Here is a 16,765-nt window from a genome sequence, read left to right on the forward strand (position 1 = left end):
AATAATAATAACAACCATATCATCATGCGCCACCAACATAAGTGCAAAACCTAATTTGTTTTTAATGACTATCTATAAACCTCAAAATTGGGAGCTGCAGAATGCAATCATCATCCGACATTCAAACATTCTTCAAGACCACCTGATGCGCAATTCAACAAAGGAGTTTATTCGGGCCAAAAAAATTGAGAAAACGTAGAAATTGTAAGAGAATAAAAATAAAATATATAGTTATTTTAGTTTAAATCATTTATTATAAAGGGATATAATTTCATTCATTTGGAAAATTATATATCTTATAATTTTGTTCGTAATATTACATGTTAAATATTATACAAATCAAATTTTTAATATTGTATAAATATTAATTTTAAAATCTTTAAATAATATGATTTTTATAAGTTTAAGAAATATATTATGCGGAATTAAATTTTGCCATTAAACTTAAAAAAAATTCAAAGAAAAACATTCGGTAAATTGAGTTCTCTCTCTTAACTTTTTCCCCTTAATTATTCTTTTAATTACACAAACCTTTAAGTAATGGCAGTTATAATTTTTAACCTTAAGTAATGGCGGTTATAATTTTTATATTTATTTTTGTGTGTAACCCTAATAAGTAGAATGATAATCAATTTGTAATAATCAATTTTAAATCCGATACATACCTCAAGTAATCGAATGAATGGATAGGATTTGACTTTTATTCAAAATAAAACTCTGATCTCTTTTAAATTCAACCACATTATTTTAAATTTAATTGGGTTCACATTAAAATCTTACATTTTTTTTTCACTGATGTCTAAATCTAACAATGAAGTTACAGAAGCCAAGCTTGGAGGCACTCCCTTTCCCATTTATTTCTTATTTGACCAATATGACCTTACTTTAACTTTGCTTTTGTCTTTTTTATTAATAATAAGGGTAAATTATACTAACAGTCACCCAACTTCTGGATAGCTAACAAAATAGTCACTATGGTTTTAATTCAGTCACTCAATTTTTAAAAAATAACAAAACAATCACTAACGTTATCGAAAAGTGACAAATCAGTCACCTACTAATAGTTTTTGTTACAAACCTAATAGGATAGGTGACGTGGCCAGTTACAGTGGAAACCACCCAAATTAAGAAGAAATTGAAAAAAACCCTAAAAAGAAGAAGAAAAAGAAAAAGAAGAAGAAGAAGAGACTGTAAAATTCCTCTCAAAGTCTCCAACGACCCCAATACAACCGACCCCAAAAACAAACTAGCAGCACTGACGACAAGTGTTCCGGCCACTACCACTTGTACCGCCATTAAATTGGGTTAGAGTTTATTTCCCCAATATTCTTCTTCTTCTTCTTAGTTGCCACTGTTGTGGATAAATTTCAACCTCCCCAAAACTTGCACAGCCAAATATATACTTTGCTAATTTTTTTCCAAAGCTAAACTTTGTCCCACATAGAAACTTCTTCCTCAAATACTATATCACACACAAAAAAAAGTCTTCTATGCCTAACAAAAAACAAAGATTGAAGGACAATAAGAAGAATAAAGCAGGAGAAAGAGAGAGAGATATGGGTTTTTAGTATTTTTACCAATTTCTAAATCCTAATTTTGGTTTCAATTTCTTTTTATTGTCTTCTCCTTTCAATTCAAGGTGATTAGATAGAGGAAGCAAACAATGTGAAAAAGGAAAACACTCAACACAAGAATAAGAAAAAAAAGCTTTCAGAGTTGGGTCTTCCCTTTTATCTTTTGCTTCCCCACTATTTTTCTTTTTCATATATGATTTTTTTTTTGTCGTTTCCACGTGGGATGCCAACATGGCAAGTTAACAGGTCACCTCAGCTTTCCGTTACGTCTGTAACGGTAGTGACTGTTTTATTATTTTTTTAAAGTTGAGTGACTGAATTGAAACCAGAGTGACTATTTTGTCAGCTTCCCTAAAATTGAGTGATTATTGGTGTAATTTACCCTATTAATAATTAGTTTTAAACTATATTTTGCATTTTTTATTACATATTATTTTTAAATTCACATATATTATAAATACGTGATTTTTATTTTCATAAGCTTGTGATAAAATTTATAGTGTTTATTTATTTATTTTAAATTGTATATAAAAATAAAAATATCCTCAAAATAATCATCGTTGCTTTGTAAAATAATATGTTTTTTTATAATTTCATAATTAAATTAAAACTCGATTAATGAATAAGCAATAAATTATATTTATTATTCTAATAATAAATTTCAAGTAAGATGTTTAGCTCTCTAAGGTTTCTGTAACTAGTAGTTATTAGTACTGTATAACCTCGTATTATTCTGAAAAGATTCAATTTAGAGTTCAATTGCTTTATACAGTTATTTAAAAAAAAAGAAAGATAATAAAGCAGAATATTTTACAAATCCCATATTTGTAAATTCTTTTAACCCCAAACGGTTCCTTTTTTTTTGGGAAAAAAACAATCAAAAAGAATTATTTGGAAAGAGAATAATAGAGTTCGTGAGAATGAGAAACAACCTTCTTATCATTATTACTGTGAAGCTTGTTGGGAACATGCCGATATTAGGAAGATTCTTTTTACTGTTTGATAGGTACTAGGTTGGAAGTACCAAAAATAATGGAACAAGCAAAGGAATATAGACAGCGAAACGCAGAATCATGGGACAAACCTATCATTTCTGAATATGTATCTAAGCCATGATAGCCAATATTTTGTATCACTTTTTTTTTTCTCAATTATTTTTGTGTTTATGCCTGACGCCAAGTTCTTCTGGTCCCAAAGGTTGCAGAGTTCTGTCTTTAGTCACTTAACATTAAACGAGTTTGAATGACTATAGGAATTGCAGTAAAAAAAATGTGTACTCCTATTGAAAATATTTGTATTCGAAGATATAACCAAATTATATTTCTAAGTAAAGTTTTATGAATGAAAAAAAGCAGCTACCTATTGCAGGCCATTAACTAAAGATATTGGTTGTTGCCGACGAGAAGGAGCACATGAAAGTATGTATCAATATTGGTTGCAAGAGTGATAAGGATTTAGCAACAAACATCCTTTTAATATTTAGTACTCAGTATAGTATTTTCTTTGAAACATGGAAAAGTTAATAAATATGTAGGAGAGTATTTTTCTTTACTTCCACATAAGGTTACATCACAATATAAATGCACCTTAGGTCAGACAATATACACAACCAAAAAAGAAACTAATTAAAACTGCACTTCCTTCTACTTTAGTTGGATATATAAATATTTTAATAAAAAATAAAATAAAGTATGATCCAATTATATTGATGATTTTATATCTTTTCATAATTTTATTGTACAGTTGATATTTTAAATATATATTAACATAAATAATATTTTAAATTGATATAATTAATTCGAAATTTTATATTCATAATAAGTTCAATTATATTTATAAGTTCAACTATTTGATTGATAAAGTATCAACAGCAAAAAAAAGAAAAAAATTTATGTTAATTTTATACGAGTGGAGATAGATCCCTCCCAACAAAAGATAATCTAAAATATTTCAGGTATAATTCAAGTTTATTCCAGGAAATCTGAATTTCTTTTAACCATGAAGCATGAGTACATGATCCAAGTTAGTCGGAAACAAAAAATTGAATGAAAAATAAAAGGAGAGTGGGGTCACATGTTAAATGGGAACAAGCTTGGGTCATGGATGGGCACATGGGTTTCCCAATAGTAATGAAAGGACTGGAGACGAGATTCATGGCCGGCACATGAATCCATAGCCATGAATGATTAGTTATGTATCTTCCGGTAATTTCAAGAAAAATTTGGTACAGTTTGGATAGTAGTGATTAGCAGATTGACAAAAAGAATGGTTGGCTGCCCAAAGATAACATTATCCCTTAGGTGAAACCGAAACTTTTACTCTAAAAATTCACAGCATCCAGATGAATTTTATAGTTTTACGAAATCTATATGGTAAAATGAGCTCCATGTCAAAAACAATAATAAGCGATTATGTACCAGTTTAGATTTTGTCTTAAGCTTTTGATTATGAAATTGTTCTCTCTTGTAAAAACAGCACAAGTGGCAATTTCTACAACAAAAGTCTCATTGGTTGTTTATCAATGTTTGACAATAGACTCCAAAATTCGATATCTGTATTAACAAATAACATTGATTTGACTTGTTTATAGGGAAAAAAAAAAAGGTTCTTTGGTGTTTCATCATTTGACTTTCGAGAACTGATGACAGTGTAAAAGGAATCAAGCATCAATTGAAATCAGCTAGTAGGAATCCTTCAATGAACATTTATTTATATGTTCTCCATCCGAATAGATTTTTAAGGACTGTATTTGTGACATGAACTTGCCTTTGCTTCAAACTACATCATTTCCTTTACACAGCAATGAAAATAATATATGTAAAATGAAACACGGAAATTATTAAGAAATATCGAAACCTGTATCTCTCTATCTTCACTACCATGAAAGACATGTTCCATGGCTTGAAAAACCACAAGTAAAATAACTCAAACTACATGGAAAGTAGCCCTCAAGCACTGAAACATGTATATCATGGTAACAAGATGGGGACTTATTCCTTGTGTAGAATGTAGGCTTTACCTTCCATCATCGACCATCAACCGATGTGAAAGAGTCTGCAAATCCGGCAGGCTTTGCTGGAATGCTTCCTTTGCTATCATCCAGACTTGCATAGCTCACGCCTTGGCTTTCAGCAGCCTGCCAAACCTTCAACATCTGGGGAAGTGGCTGAGTGTAATCTATGCCCGAGTAACACTCTGATTCATCATCAACGGGTTTCCACTTCTCAACCAAAGGTGATAGCACATTCACAACGTGGCCCATGTCAGGCCGATGATAAGGCTCTCTTGTGGTGCAGTGCCCAGCTAGTTCAGCTATAGTGGCAATACTCTCATAGGTTTCGTCGTTCACTTCAAGAGCTGGGTCAATTGCAGCCATAAGCTTCTCCTTGTTTGATTTTATTTGCCAAAACCATTCAGCCAAGTAGCGACTTTCCTCCGAGCGCCCCTCATCAAGTGCTGTTAATCCAGTCACTAGTTCCATCAACACCACCCCATAGCTAAAGACATCAACTTTAGTAGTGATTTTCCCCATCACTGCAACCAACATAATTTTAGTAAGGGATGCAACTAAAAGCCAACAAGAAATGTGAGGTCACTAAAAAACTTAAGTCAAATGAAGGAATAAAAGATTCACTTGAGGTACAAAATTGGATTGCTCACCAGCATATTCAGGTGCTAGGTACCCAAATGTTCCAGCAAGTCTTGTCGCCACGGACTTCTCTCCATCTGGTGCAAGTTTCACTAACCCAAAATCCGAAACTTTTGCTCGAAAGTCATCATCTAGAAGGATGTTGGAAGATTTGAGATCTCTGTGTATAAAAGTTTGTCGTGCCAAGTTATGCAGATATTCCATTCCTCTAGCAACATCCAATGCAATACAGAGCCTCCTCCTCCAAGACAGAGGTTCCAATTTCAGGCTCTTCCAATGGAACAGATGCTTGCTTAGAGCACCCTGAGACATAAACTCATAGACAAGAAGCCTCTCATTACCTTCAATGGAATAACCCAAGAGAGAAACCAGATGCCGGTGCCGGACCTTAGATAGAACAGCGATTTCGGACTGAAATTCATCCAATGCTTTATTGCTTATGACCCCAGCCTCCATCCTCTTAACTGCTAGTTCCGTTCCATCGCCTAGTACACCCTTGTAAACGGTCCCAAACCCACCACGGCCAAGCTCGTTTTCTTCAGCAAAATCGTTGGTCCCTTTCCGAAGTACTTGAACAGAAATAATCAAGTTTCCAGCCTCAGTTACATGAGACTTTTGTGTTGCACTGCTATGACTACTCCTAGAGCTTGTTGCAGTTTTACTAAATGAGCTTCCACTGGTGTTATTGGAAACAGCTATCTTAACTATGTTTTCAGGATCTGATGGATCTTTAGAATGAACCACTATGGAATTAGGACCCTCAGACTCTCTTTTTCTCTTCTTACAATAGAATATAGAAAACAGAACCACTAGAAGAACCATGATAGCAATGGTTGCACTTCCTACCACAATTACCAGTTTGAATCTGTGGAAACCATTGGATTGGGATTCACCTTGTTGGGCAGTGGCAGTAGATGAATCAGTTTTCTTATCTTTATTCGGGGACGATGCAGGTGACACTTTACCACCTGATTGATAGCTTGGAGGAGATTCTGAAGCACTAGGAGGACTGATAGTAGGGGAAAGAGGCTCTCTTGTATGATTACCAATCAACAGCGGGTTTCCTTCAATTTTGATCTTTACGCCATCTCGGAATTTGGGTAATGGAGGCTCGAGATTGTTTCCACTTAGATCCAACGTTCTCAGAGATTCCAGTTGAGTGAAGTTGTCTGGAACAGTACCATGAATACTGTTTCCCCCTAGTCTAATTTCCATCAATGATGCTAACTTTGCAAGCGAAGGACTAAGTGTACCACTAAGATTATGTTGAGGCAAATTGATGATAGAAACCTGGGAATTTGAATTGCAACTCAATCCCATCCATGGGCCAGCACAAGGTTCATTACCAGACCATTCAGAAACAAGATTTATAGGGTAATTCATACCACTAAGGAAGTCCAAAAGTGCAGTGACTTGAGGGGCACATGAGATCCCAGGTTTAGATTGACAAAACGAATTGGAAGCATAAGAGAAGTTACCAGCTTTTAACTTTGGTACCGGACCCATCAGATGATTATTGTTCAAATCCAAGTTATCAAGCTCCATATTGACCAAGCTCTCAGGAATCATACCGACAAGCTGGTTCCTATTGAGGTTGAGATCCTTCAAAGATGTCAAATTCCCAATATTCTCAGGTATTGTCCCAGTGAATTGATTCCCATGAAGCCAAAGCTGTTTCAACGACACCATATTGGCAATCACATCAATGGTACCAGTTATCCCCTCACCATCTTGATCATTCAACCACAAAATCTCCATCAAAGACTCCCCAAAACTCGCCGGAATCTCACCAGACAATCTGTTATAAGAAACCTTTAGTGCTGCAAGAGACGGTAACTTTCCCAGAAAATCAGGCAATGCCCCAACCACATTGCAGCTAACCAAAGAAAGGTTTGTCAATTGAACTGATTTAGCCAATTCCTTAGGCATAGACCACCCACTACTCTTATTAAACGGATTATAATCCAAAGCCAATACTCGTACACTGCTAAGTCCATCAAAAAAATCAGCTGGAATCGTATCAAATTCATTGTTATCCAAGTAAGCAAACTCCAACTCTGATAAACCACTAAAGCTTGGTAATTTACCATTAAAGTGATTCTTTTGCAGCCCCAAATTGAAGAGCTTTGGAAGCTGGTTAAGGTTTTGAGGAAGGGGTCCTTTGAGACCAAGATTTTGGACCTGAATTTGAGTCACTCTATCACCTGAACAGAAAACATGAGGCCAAGGAGGAGGGCCGCAAGGGTCATCTCCTGCTTCTGGCCACTCAAGCAGCTCTGGATTTTCCAATCCTTTCTTGAAATCATTCAAGATTTTCAAGTCATTGGGATCCGTAGCGCCATAAACTACTGTAAATAAACCTAAGAAAACACCAAGATAGAACCTCTGATGATTACATTCCATGGCAAAGGTTGTTCCTTCCCCAACCAAAAAAACCAACATGAAAGAACTGCACAAACTCCAACACGGTCTCAAAAACCAACATGAGAATTTTGACGGTTATGACATTTGCAGAAACAAGACAAGATCCACATCATAACTGTTGTAAAAAGAAAATAAGGAAAAACCAAAACATGGAAATGATAGGCTTTGGTCAGTTACAAAAAAGAAAGGGAAGTTCGGTACAGAAAGTAGAAAGTTGAAACAAACCCAGATTTCTCTTTTTTTAAGAAAAAAATGGAGTAAATCAACTGAAGAAACAAAGGAATTGGGAAGTTAAAATTTAAAATATATATATACACGTTGTCGGTTTTTCCGAAATGGGGTTTGCCCTTCGAAGAAATTTTCTTTTCTGTCGATTGAGATCATTTGAGACCTGAAAACAGAGTGTAGTTTCATTTAGTAGTAGAAAAGTCCCCTTAATTGGGGGGCAGTCTCTTTCTTCCCGTTACATGAGTTTGGTGAAGTTGATGGTTTTTGCCTACCAACAGTAAGAAGTGACCGACAATGATGATGTAAAAAAAATAAGTATAAATAATTTTGAAAATAATAGTGTTGACAGAAATGAATGGAAAACATCAAGTAGAGGCAAAAGAAATTATACGTGGAGGAGTGTGGGTCTCAAATAGATTTAAGGCCTTTGATGGCGGCTTAAGGAACAAGATGATGAAATAATTTTGGTTGGAATTTCAGAAGCTGCTCAATTTTATTCCTTAAAAGTAGAATTCGAGTGTTCATGTTTGGATTAAAATTTGTAAATAGATAAAATAAATTGTTTTTTATAATTGTTTTTTATAATTATATTTTTATAAAATAATTTATATAAAACATGAAAAAGATAAAAATAATAATTTAGCCCTTTAAAATAATATCTTTATATTTTCAGTTTTCTGTTTTCCATATTGCGATAAATAATTACTCCAAATTAGGACTTTTAGGATTTATTTGGATATTCTTTTGTAATTATAAGAAATTGTAATTTTTTGGACATATTTTTTAACAAAGTATAATTAGATTGTAATTTTCCATGCTTATGTTTGTTTGATATATTATATTACATATATTCATGTTTGATATTATAAATTTTAATTATAAAATTATATAATTTATAATTTTAAAAATATTATTTATTATAAAATTATTAGTATGATAAAAAATTTTAAACAAGTAAAAAATGCAAAATCAAAATCAAATATTCCTATATAATATGTTAGTCCAAAAAAAAGGTCGATAAAGCAGTTATTACTAAAAATAACAAAAATAAATAAACATCATATGTAATTTTATCTAATCGATCAATATTCTATATTTATTGAATTATTTTTTATTTACCATTTAACATATACTTCTGTGAAGTCTGCTCTGAAATAGCACGATTTAGTCTAGCAAGTCTAGGGCTTTTTTCGATTATTTTTTGTGCGATTGGAGGTTTTTTTAGCATCGATAAGGGAAAAGTTCTTTAAAGAAAAAGAATATTCGTGAAATCTTTTAGAAAAACTGAACTTTGTAGTTTCATAATTCTTACACAACTAGGAAAAATAGATTTTGCTGAAACATGGCAAATGAGTTATCGATGGAGAAGAAGCTTGCAAAATTAAGCTTTGAGGAAGAAGATGGTGAGGGTCTGCAATTTGTTACAGAGGACAGACCACAGAGATCAGTTTATGAGATGTGTTTAGTTGATGCTGCCTCATAGCTAGCGTAGTTCTCACAGCAAGTTCACGATCTTCCACTAGGTTTTTTCTCTGATTGTGTAGCGCGACAATTGGGAGATTTTGTTAGGAAATTCATGAAACATGATACAAAATAGCTTAATCAAGGTTTTAGAAATTTTATGCGTATTCGGGTCCAGATAGATATTAGAAAACCTTTAAAGAGGAAGAAAAAGATTGTGATTTCTCAGTCAAACTTTGAAAAAGATTATGATTTCTCAGTCAAACTTTGTTTATGTGAAATTTCGATATGAAAAATTATCTCTTTTTTGCTTCATTTGTGGACGTTTGGGGCATGGCGATAGGTTTTGGTGAAGGAGGATTAATCCAGGGCTGAGAGTAGTTGAGTGTAGATAGGATATATCATTGAGGGCATAACTAAGGCGAGCTAGTATCACAACAAGTGTATGGTTGAGGGAAGAAAATTTGAGGAGAAATTTTATGGAGACTGCTGGCAATAAAGCAGCTATGAATAATAGCAATAGGGTTTGTAGTCTTAATCTGCAGCAAAACTCAAGTTTTATTGCCCAAACATTAGGGTTTAATTTAGAAGGTGGAAAGAGGCAAGATAAAGGAAAAGGGATATTATTAATAAGTGAGGAAAGGAATGAGGATATGGAAAAAGATAAAGAGGAACTACAGTGGGAAAATGTTGAAGGAAAGAAGAGACTTAGGTCAAACAAACATGTACAAGTTTGAATTATGCTTAAAGGGGAGGGCAATTTAGGAGAAAAATAAGGAACAATTTACACAAATCAGATATCGACAGCTGCTAATAAGCAAGCCGACCGGACACAATAAAAATTTGAAGTTGGAATGTCCATGGATTGGGGAGTACATAGGGCATTAAAAGGTTTCAGCACACATTAAAGTTGTATAATCCCCAAGTAGTCTTTTTTATGGAGACAAAACTTGACAATTATCGTATGAAAAAGGTTAGGCGACGATGTGGTTTTCACTTTGGGATTGATGTGCCGGCAATTGGAACACGTGGTAGGCTAAGTCTTGGATAGAAGGAGGAGATATCAGTGAGTTTGAAGAGTTTTTCTAATAATCATATTGATGTTGACATTGAAGATAATGAAGTACGAGCGATATAGAGAATGACTGGATTTTATGAGGCACCGGAGTTGCGAAGGAGGAGTGAGACATGATACCTCTTAAAAAGGTTGGGTAGAGAGCAAGCCATGCCATGGTTGGTCTGTGGTGATTTCAATGAGATTTTATATTCGTTTGAAAAGGAGGAAGATTTTCCTAGAGATGAAGGACGTATGGAGGACTTTAAATGTAACGACCCGAAAGTTAGTGGTGTTGGAAAGTGTGATTTTGGAATATATATTTAAACGAATTGAATTTTAGTTAGATAATCTCGTTGATTTAGTGTTCAATTTAAGTACAAGGACTAAATCACGTAATATTAAATAAAATAAAAATAAAAGGTAAGAAAAAATCTTAGTGGAAGGGAAGAGAAAGTTTCTTTCTCAATTAACATGTAGAATTCGAAACAATAGGGAGAAGAAGAAGACAAACAACCATGGGAGTATAAGCTTTCAAGCTTTATTTAGGGCTGATTTCCTCAAGAAACTTGGTAATTTCCTTAAGTCCTACATTAAGTTTTGTTCTCTTGGGAAAATGGTGTTGGACCGAAGGCTGGATGGAGGCAAAAACACCTTCTCCAGCTGTGTAAATGAGTTGTTTTGTGGTTAATTAGCTAAGGGAGAAGAACAAGGTGGCAACAAGAAAGGAAATGAGCTCACGCAAAGTTAGGCTCGATATGGAATTTGGCTAGTAAGTTCATTTGATCTTCATTCTTGTTAGTTTGTTGTTCTTTTGGCTAGTAAGTGAAATGAAATGAAGAAAAAAATTGGTGATTGTGGATTGTTGAATAAGCTGGTGTAGCATGCAAATATCATGCATGTTTATTAGTTTTTTGTTTGACTTTATGAGTTGAATTGTTGGATTGTTGTTGCCCAAATATTAAATTAAAATTTATCAATTTGGTTATTGTATTAAAATGGTTTGAATATGATGAAGTTGGAGGTTAAAACATTAGTTAATGTTATCCTGATGGTGGAGTAATTAAGCTGCTTAAATGCTGTAAGATTATGATGTCCTGATGTCATGATTTAAGTTGTGTAATGTTGTGATTATGTTGTTTTAAACACATCAATTAAAAAGGAATTAATGTTGCAATTTAATTTGTCTTAGTACAAAAAATTATGATGTTTCAAAGTTGTTAATTGAAGAGTGTTTATTGTAACCATTTATGAAGCTTGTGGAAGTAAATGAACGCTAATTTAAATGCTATAGATTAATGTCTTGATTTCAATTAATATGTCGAAATAATGGTGTTTAATTAATTGTGTATTTATTTTTTATTTGTTGGCTTTTGTTGGATAAAAAAAATGACAGAGAAGTGTCATTTAAATGTTGACTAACTCTGTCTAAATTGATGTAAATCCATGATGTTCGCAATATGCAAATTAACATATTTTATATGTTGGAATTATTGAGATTGAAGGTTTAAATTTATGGTATCTAAATGATCTGTATGAATGTGTCTGAAGGTTGATAAATTTTATATTGACATATTTTATATGTTGGAATTATTGAGATTGAAGGTTGAAATTTATGGTATCTAAATGATCTGTATGAATGTGTCTGAAGGTTGATAAATTTCCTATTGTGTGACAATGTTGTGGTAGGTTAAATACCAAACAATGGTGTTGTATTTAAGCTGCTCCAATTTTGGGCTAATTAAATATTTTATTATAGGTTAAACATCATGAAATGTTTCTGTTTTGGTGTTATTTAAAATTGGAAAAAGAAAAGACTATAAAATTTCTGATTGAATGTCTAGAATCGTTGCAATTGTAGGCTGTTCGAAATAACCCCTATTTGTCGAACTCTTGGTATTACCCTGTTTGATCTTAGTGTTGCTAAATACTATCCGAATCAGGACAATTAAGAAGTGAATATTTTAATTTACGCCATTTGATGATAACTGAAGCAGCATTTAATTTTCATGTTTAAAGAGATTCTAAACTTGCTGAAAATGTAATAGTTGCATATGTTATTTATTCAATTAAATAAATGATAGTGGGTTCTTTACTTTTCTTCATTGGTTGTTCTGTTGCATCTTTAAGCTGGTATGAGTGATGGAAATTAAGAGAAAGGTTGGTGAAATTCTTAGCTATCGAGGAAACTGTTGATGCATGCAACTTGCGAGCATGTTGTTGAAATTTTTATTCATTAATGTGGTCTGCTTGATGGAGTTTATTACTGTTCAAATGAATGTCTTTTTATGCTTATTCATATTTTTCATATATAATTATTGCGGACAAAATGGTTGTAAATTACGTGGTCTAAATGTTGAAACTTTAGGCATTTAAATGCTACAAATGGTTATGTTAATGATGAAATTGGAATAATTAAATGTGGTTGTTTTGTATGTTATAAAGATGTCCCAAATATCGTTGTTTTTAAATGTTATAATATTGTCCAAATGTGATTGTTCGTATGTTTAATTACATGTCCAAAGTTGGATAATTCTATGTAATTTGGTTGGACTAATATTCATGCCTTAATTGAGTTTAAATTTATGTCTCAAGCTAGTAAATTTCATTTTATACTGTTAGAATTAATATATGTTATAATTGAAGTTTAGTTGTGGTTCAAAATTGGACAACTTCATATTATTTGGTTGGACTAAATAAACGATTTAATTTAAATTTGGTTGATGTTTAAGAGCTGGAGATTTTCATGTTATTTAGTGGTGGTGAAGTACATTGCAATGACTTGGATTTCTCAAAAAGAAAGGAAAGACAAAATTTTTGATGAATGGCTCAGAATTTATGGTTTGTATTCTATAATTCGAACTACTTTGTTTGCTACATTTATGAATTTATGCTAGGAAAACTTATCACAGACAATATTTTGCTAGCATATGAATTAATGCACACCCTAAAACAAAGAAGAATGGGCTAGAATGAAAGTCTTGCTTTGAAACTTAACATGAGCAAAGCATATGATAAAGTGGAGTGGGAGTTTTTGGAAAAAGTTATGCAGAAAATGGGCGTCTTAGAATTACTAGTGTCTTTAATCATACGATAGTCATGGCATTAAATTATTTGATGTATGAATAATAAGATTGGTGAACATTTCAAGCCAATGAAAGGGTTACGTCAATGTGATCCTCTAAGCCCCTACCTATTCTTAATTTGTAATGAAGGACTTTCATCCTTAATAAGGATAGCATTGTGGGAAGGAATTATTAAAGGAGCAAAGGTTTGTCAAAAAGGACCAACTATTACGCACCTACTATTTGCAAACAATTGTATTTTATTCAGGGATGCTACGGAAAGGGGAGCCAATAACCTTAAAACCATATTATGAGAGTATGAAATATGTTCAGGCCAGTGTATAAATTTTGATAAATCAATGGCTTTTTTTGGTTCAAATGTTTCTGAACACGGGAAGAGATATAAAACCTAAAAAGCAAAACTGAAAACGGGGAGAGAGGGAATTGGGAAACAATTTGGGGAAAATTAGAAAAAAAGATCCTTGGATAGGAGTAGAGGATAACGGTTGAGAATAAGGCAGAGATGAAAGGATAAAGAAAAAGACTCCCTCTTAAGCAGCAGTAAGCACTGTGACGCCAGAGTTGTGGGTTAGACAGGCGAAAGTTATCTTCCTGTAACAGCCTAATTTTAGCTAAATTGGAACAGTGATTTTTGAACCACAAATCTGATGTTGAAAAATTATTTTAATATTATTTTCATTATTAAAATATGTTATTTGATATGTGTGAAAATTTCGTGAGCTAATTTTATCGATTGGTTGGTTAATTTGATAAAAATGATTAAATCGCGTAAAATGTAAAAGTTGCATACTATTTGTTTAAAGTGCTTAATTGCTATGATTAATTAAATTAGAAGCCCTTATGATGATATTAGACCATTGTTAGTGTTAATGGACATTAATGGACATGCATTATAATTTTTTATGTTTATTCATTAAGGGTAAATAAGTAATTATGTAATTAAGTTAATAAAAATATAACAAAACATGATTTTTGTTCATTATTTTTGCCATTTCTGAAATTCCAAGGTGAAAAATACCATTTTTATGCATATTAGGGTTCAGAATCTTCATAGCTTAATTGCTAAATGTTTTGAGCTCGGTTTTTTATGATTTTTACATTTTTGAGATCATTGCTTCGTATTCAACTAGCTCGTACCTTAGATTTCGAAACTGTTAAAGATTTTGGGAGTTGCCATTGTTGAATCTATGTAATCTTTGATGTTTAATGTTGAAATATGAAAGCTTGATGATAGTTTTACATGTTTTGTTAAGTGATTTTTGATGAAAATGCATAATAGGGATTAAATTGTGAAATGTGCAAATTGTGTAGTTGAAATGTGAAATAAATGAAAGTTTTGGGCTTCTAGGGACCTATATATAATTTTTCCAAGCATGGGTTTTGTTGAATTGTGTGAATTTTTTGGATTTTGTATATTTGTGAAATAGGGACTAAATTGATTAAATGAGAAAGTTTAGGGGCTAATGTGTAAAAATGCCCAAAGGTGTATTTTTGTATTAATTGAATGAGTAGATGAGTAAATAAGTTAATTTTGAATTCATATAGATCAAGAAAGAAAGAATTTGGATTTAGATCGGGGGAAAAACAAGGTTATCGAGTAGTCGACCTAATTTGTCAATTCCGAATACGAGGTAAGTTCGTATGTGATGATTACATTATAAATGTATGTTAAAATGTTTTAATATTGCACAAATTGTTAAAAAGGGATTATGGATAATGTATTAATTGTGAAAACGACTCTACGAATGCATTTGATGATAGAAACGAAAGGTGTGAAAGCTCGGTTGAACCTTAATAATAGTTTTGGATACTATTGACATGTCAGTAAATGATACATTGAGTTGGCTTCGGGCCATGATCTTAGCACTTCGGCTACGTATTTTACTGATATGGCTTCGGACCATGCATATTGAATGACTTGGCTTCGAGCCATGATAATAGTTTTTCGTGTAACACCCCTTACCCGTACCCAAGACCGGAACCAGGTACGAGGCATTACTAGATACATACTCAGACATTTCCGAAAAATACGTGTTATAAAATTTCATTCTAAATTAAAACCAATCAAACAACATCTTAGTGTCCCTATTACGGGCCTACGAGACCCAAAACATATATCGAGAATGATCTGGGACTAAACCTAGAACCTAAGAAAATTTTAGGAAAAGTTTCTAGGTTAAGCCTCACACACCCGTGTGGAGACAATGCACATGCCCGTGTACTTTGGGACACACCCTTGTCCCTAACTCGTGTGGAATTAATTGAATTTATTTTCTATTTCGAACCTACAGAGGTTTTTTACACCGCCAAAACACGACCGTGTCCCTAGCCCGTGTGATCGCCCGTATCCAAAAACCTAGACATTTTGTTTATGACGTCAACATGTATTTAGGGGCACATGGCCAGGACACATGCCCTTGGGGCTAGGCCGTGTCCTCCACATGATTGAGACACACGGCCGTGTCTCTACCCGTGTGTTTACTACCATGCATTCTGACTTAAAATTTAGGTGAAGGGGACACATGACCATACCACACGCCCATGGAGATGACCGTGTGTCACAAACGGCCTAGACACACGCCTGTGTGTCTACCCGTGTGGACCCTTTTTAGGCTATAATTTCAAGCCAATGGTCACCCTCATCATTTTTTCACATATAAGAACCCCAAATACATTTAACATGACCCAAATATACTTAAGGACTATCATCAATGAATCTATTGCATGTTAACCTCATCTCATTGGTTAAGTACATGCTCAATTATCTCCTTTTTGGTATTGAGGATTTCCATCCCATTGAAACACATTTAGACTTGGCTCATTATTATAATTCATTTCCAATTATGGCCTACTATCTCCAAATGTTTTGGCCACATTACAAATGCCTATTTATGAAATCCCATATTCAATCATCACAAGAACATTTTTAACATAAACATGCATGGTTGGTAGGTCATAACCTACAACAAAATGAGCCATGTCTTATGGCCATATAAAAAAAGAATAAGTTTAATATTTTTGCCTTTGCATTGGCCAACCAAATGACACACATAGCAAAATAAACAAAATTCCTATACATGCCATTAAACAAAATAAAAGTATCTATATACCAAAGCTGGACAAGATGATAGTGTGTTGATTCTCCAACTGTCTTCCAATCACTACAAGTCCTCGAGCTCTGTAAGACAGGAAAAAGAGGGGGTAAGCATTTACATACTTAGTAAGCCTAAATAACTGGAAAGTAAACTTACCGATTAATTAGCATACGACCTTGTTAGGCAACCAATCC

General features: G+C 33.2%; 1 protein-coding gene across 1 annotated transcript; it reads right to left on the minus strand.

Annotated features, from left to right (window-relative positions):
• Positions 1-4,255: 4,255 nt before the first annotated feature.
• On the minus strand, positions 4,256-8,187 carry LOC107953153 (receptor-like kinase TMK3). Its single transcript, XM_016888389.2, has 2 exons — positions 5,235-8,187; positions 4,256-5,108 (listed from the first exon to the last, which is right to left on the minus strand). Exons 1-2 carry the CDS (start codon positions 7,663-7,665, stop codon positions 4,600-4,602), a joined length of 2,940 nt encoding a protein of 979 aa, XP_016743878.1. The 5' UTR covers positions 7,666-8,187; the 3' UTR covers positions 4,256-4,599.
• Between the last annotated feature and the right edge of the window lie 8,578 nt (positions 8,188-16,765).

This window comes from Gossypium hirsutum, chromosome A07 (assembly GCF_007990345.1).
Source record: "Gossypium hirsutum isolate 1008001.06 chromosome A07, Gossypium_hirsutum_v2.1, whole genome shotgun sequence".
NCBI classification, from domain to species: Eukaryota; Viridiplantae; Streptophyta; class Magnoliopsida; order Malvales; family Malvaceae; genus Gossypium; species Gossypium hirsutum.

Bases quoted from the DNA above. Each gene is read 5' to 3' on its own strand.
- LOC107953153 (XM_016888389.2), bottom strand. From the start codon at position 7,665: ATGTTGGTTTTTTTGGTTGGGGAAGGAACAACCTTTGCCATGGAATGT. The intron at 5,109-5,234 runs GTGAGCAATCCA...TGTTGGTTGCAG, and splicing joins CCTAGCACCTGAATATGCTG to TGATGGGGAAAATCACTACT.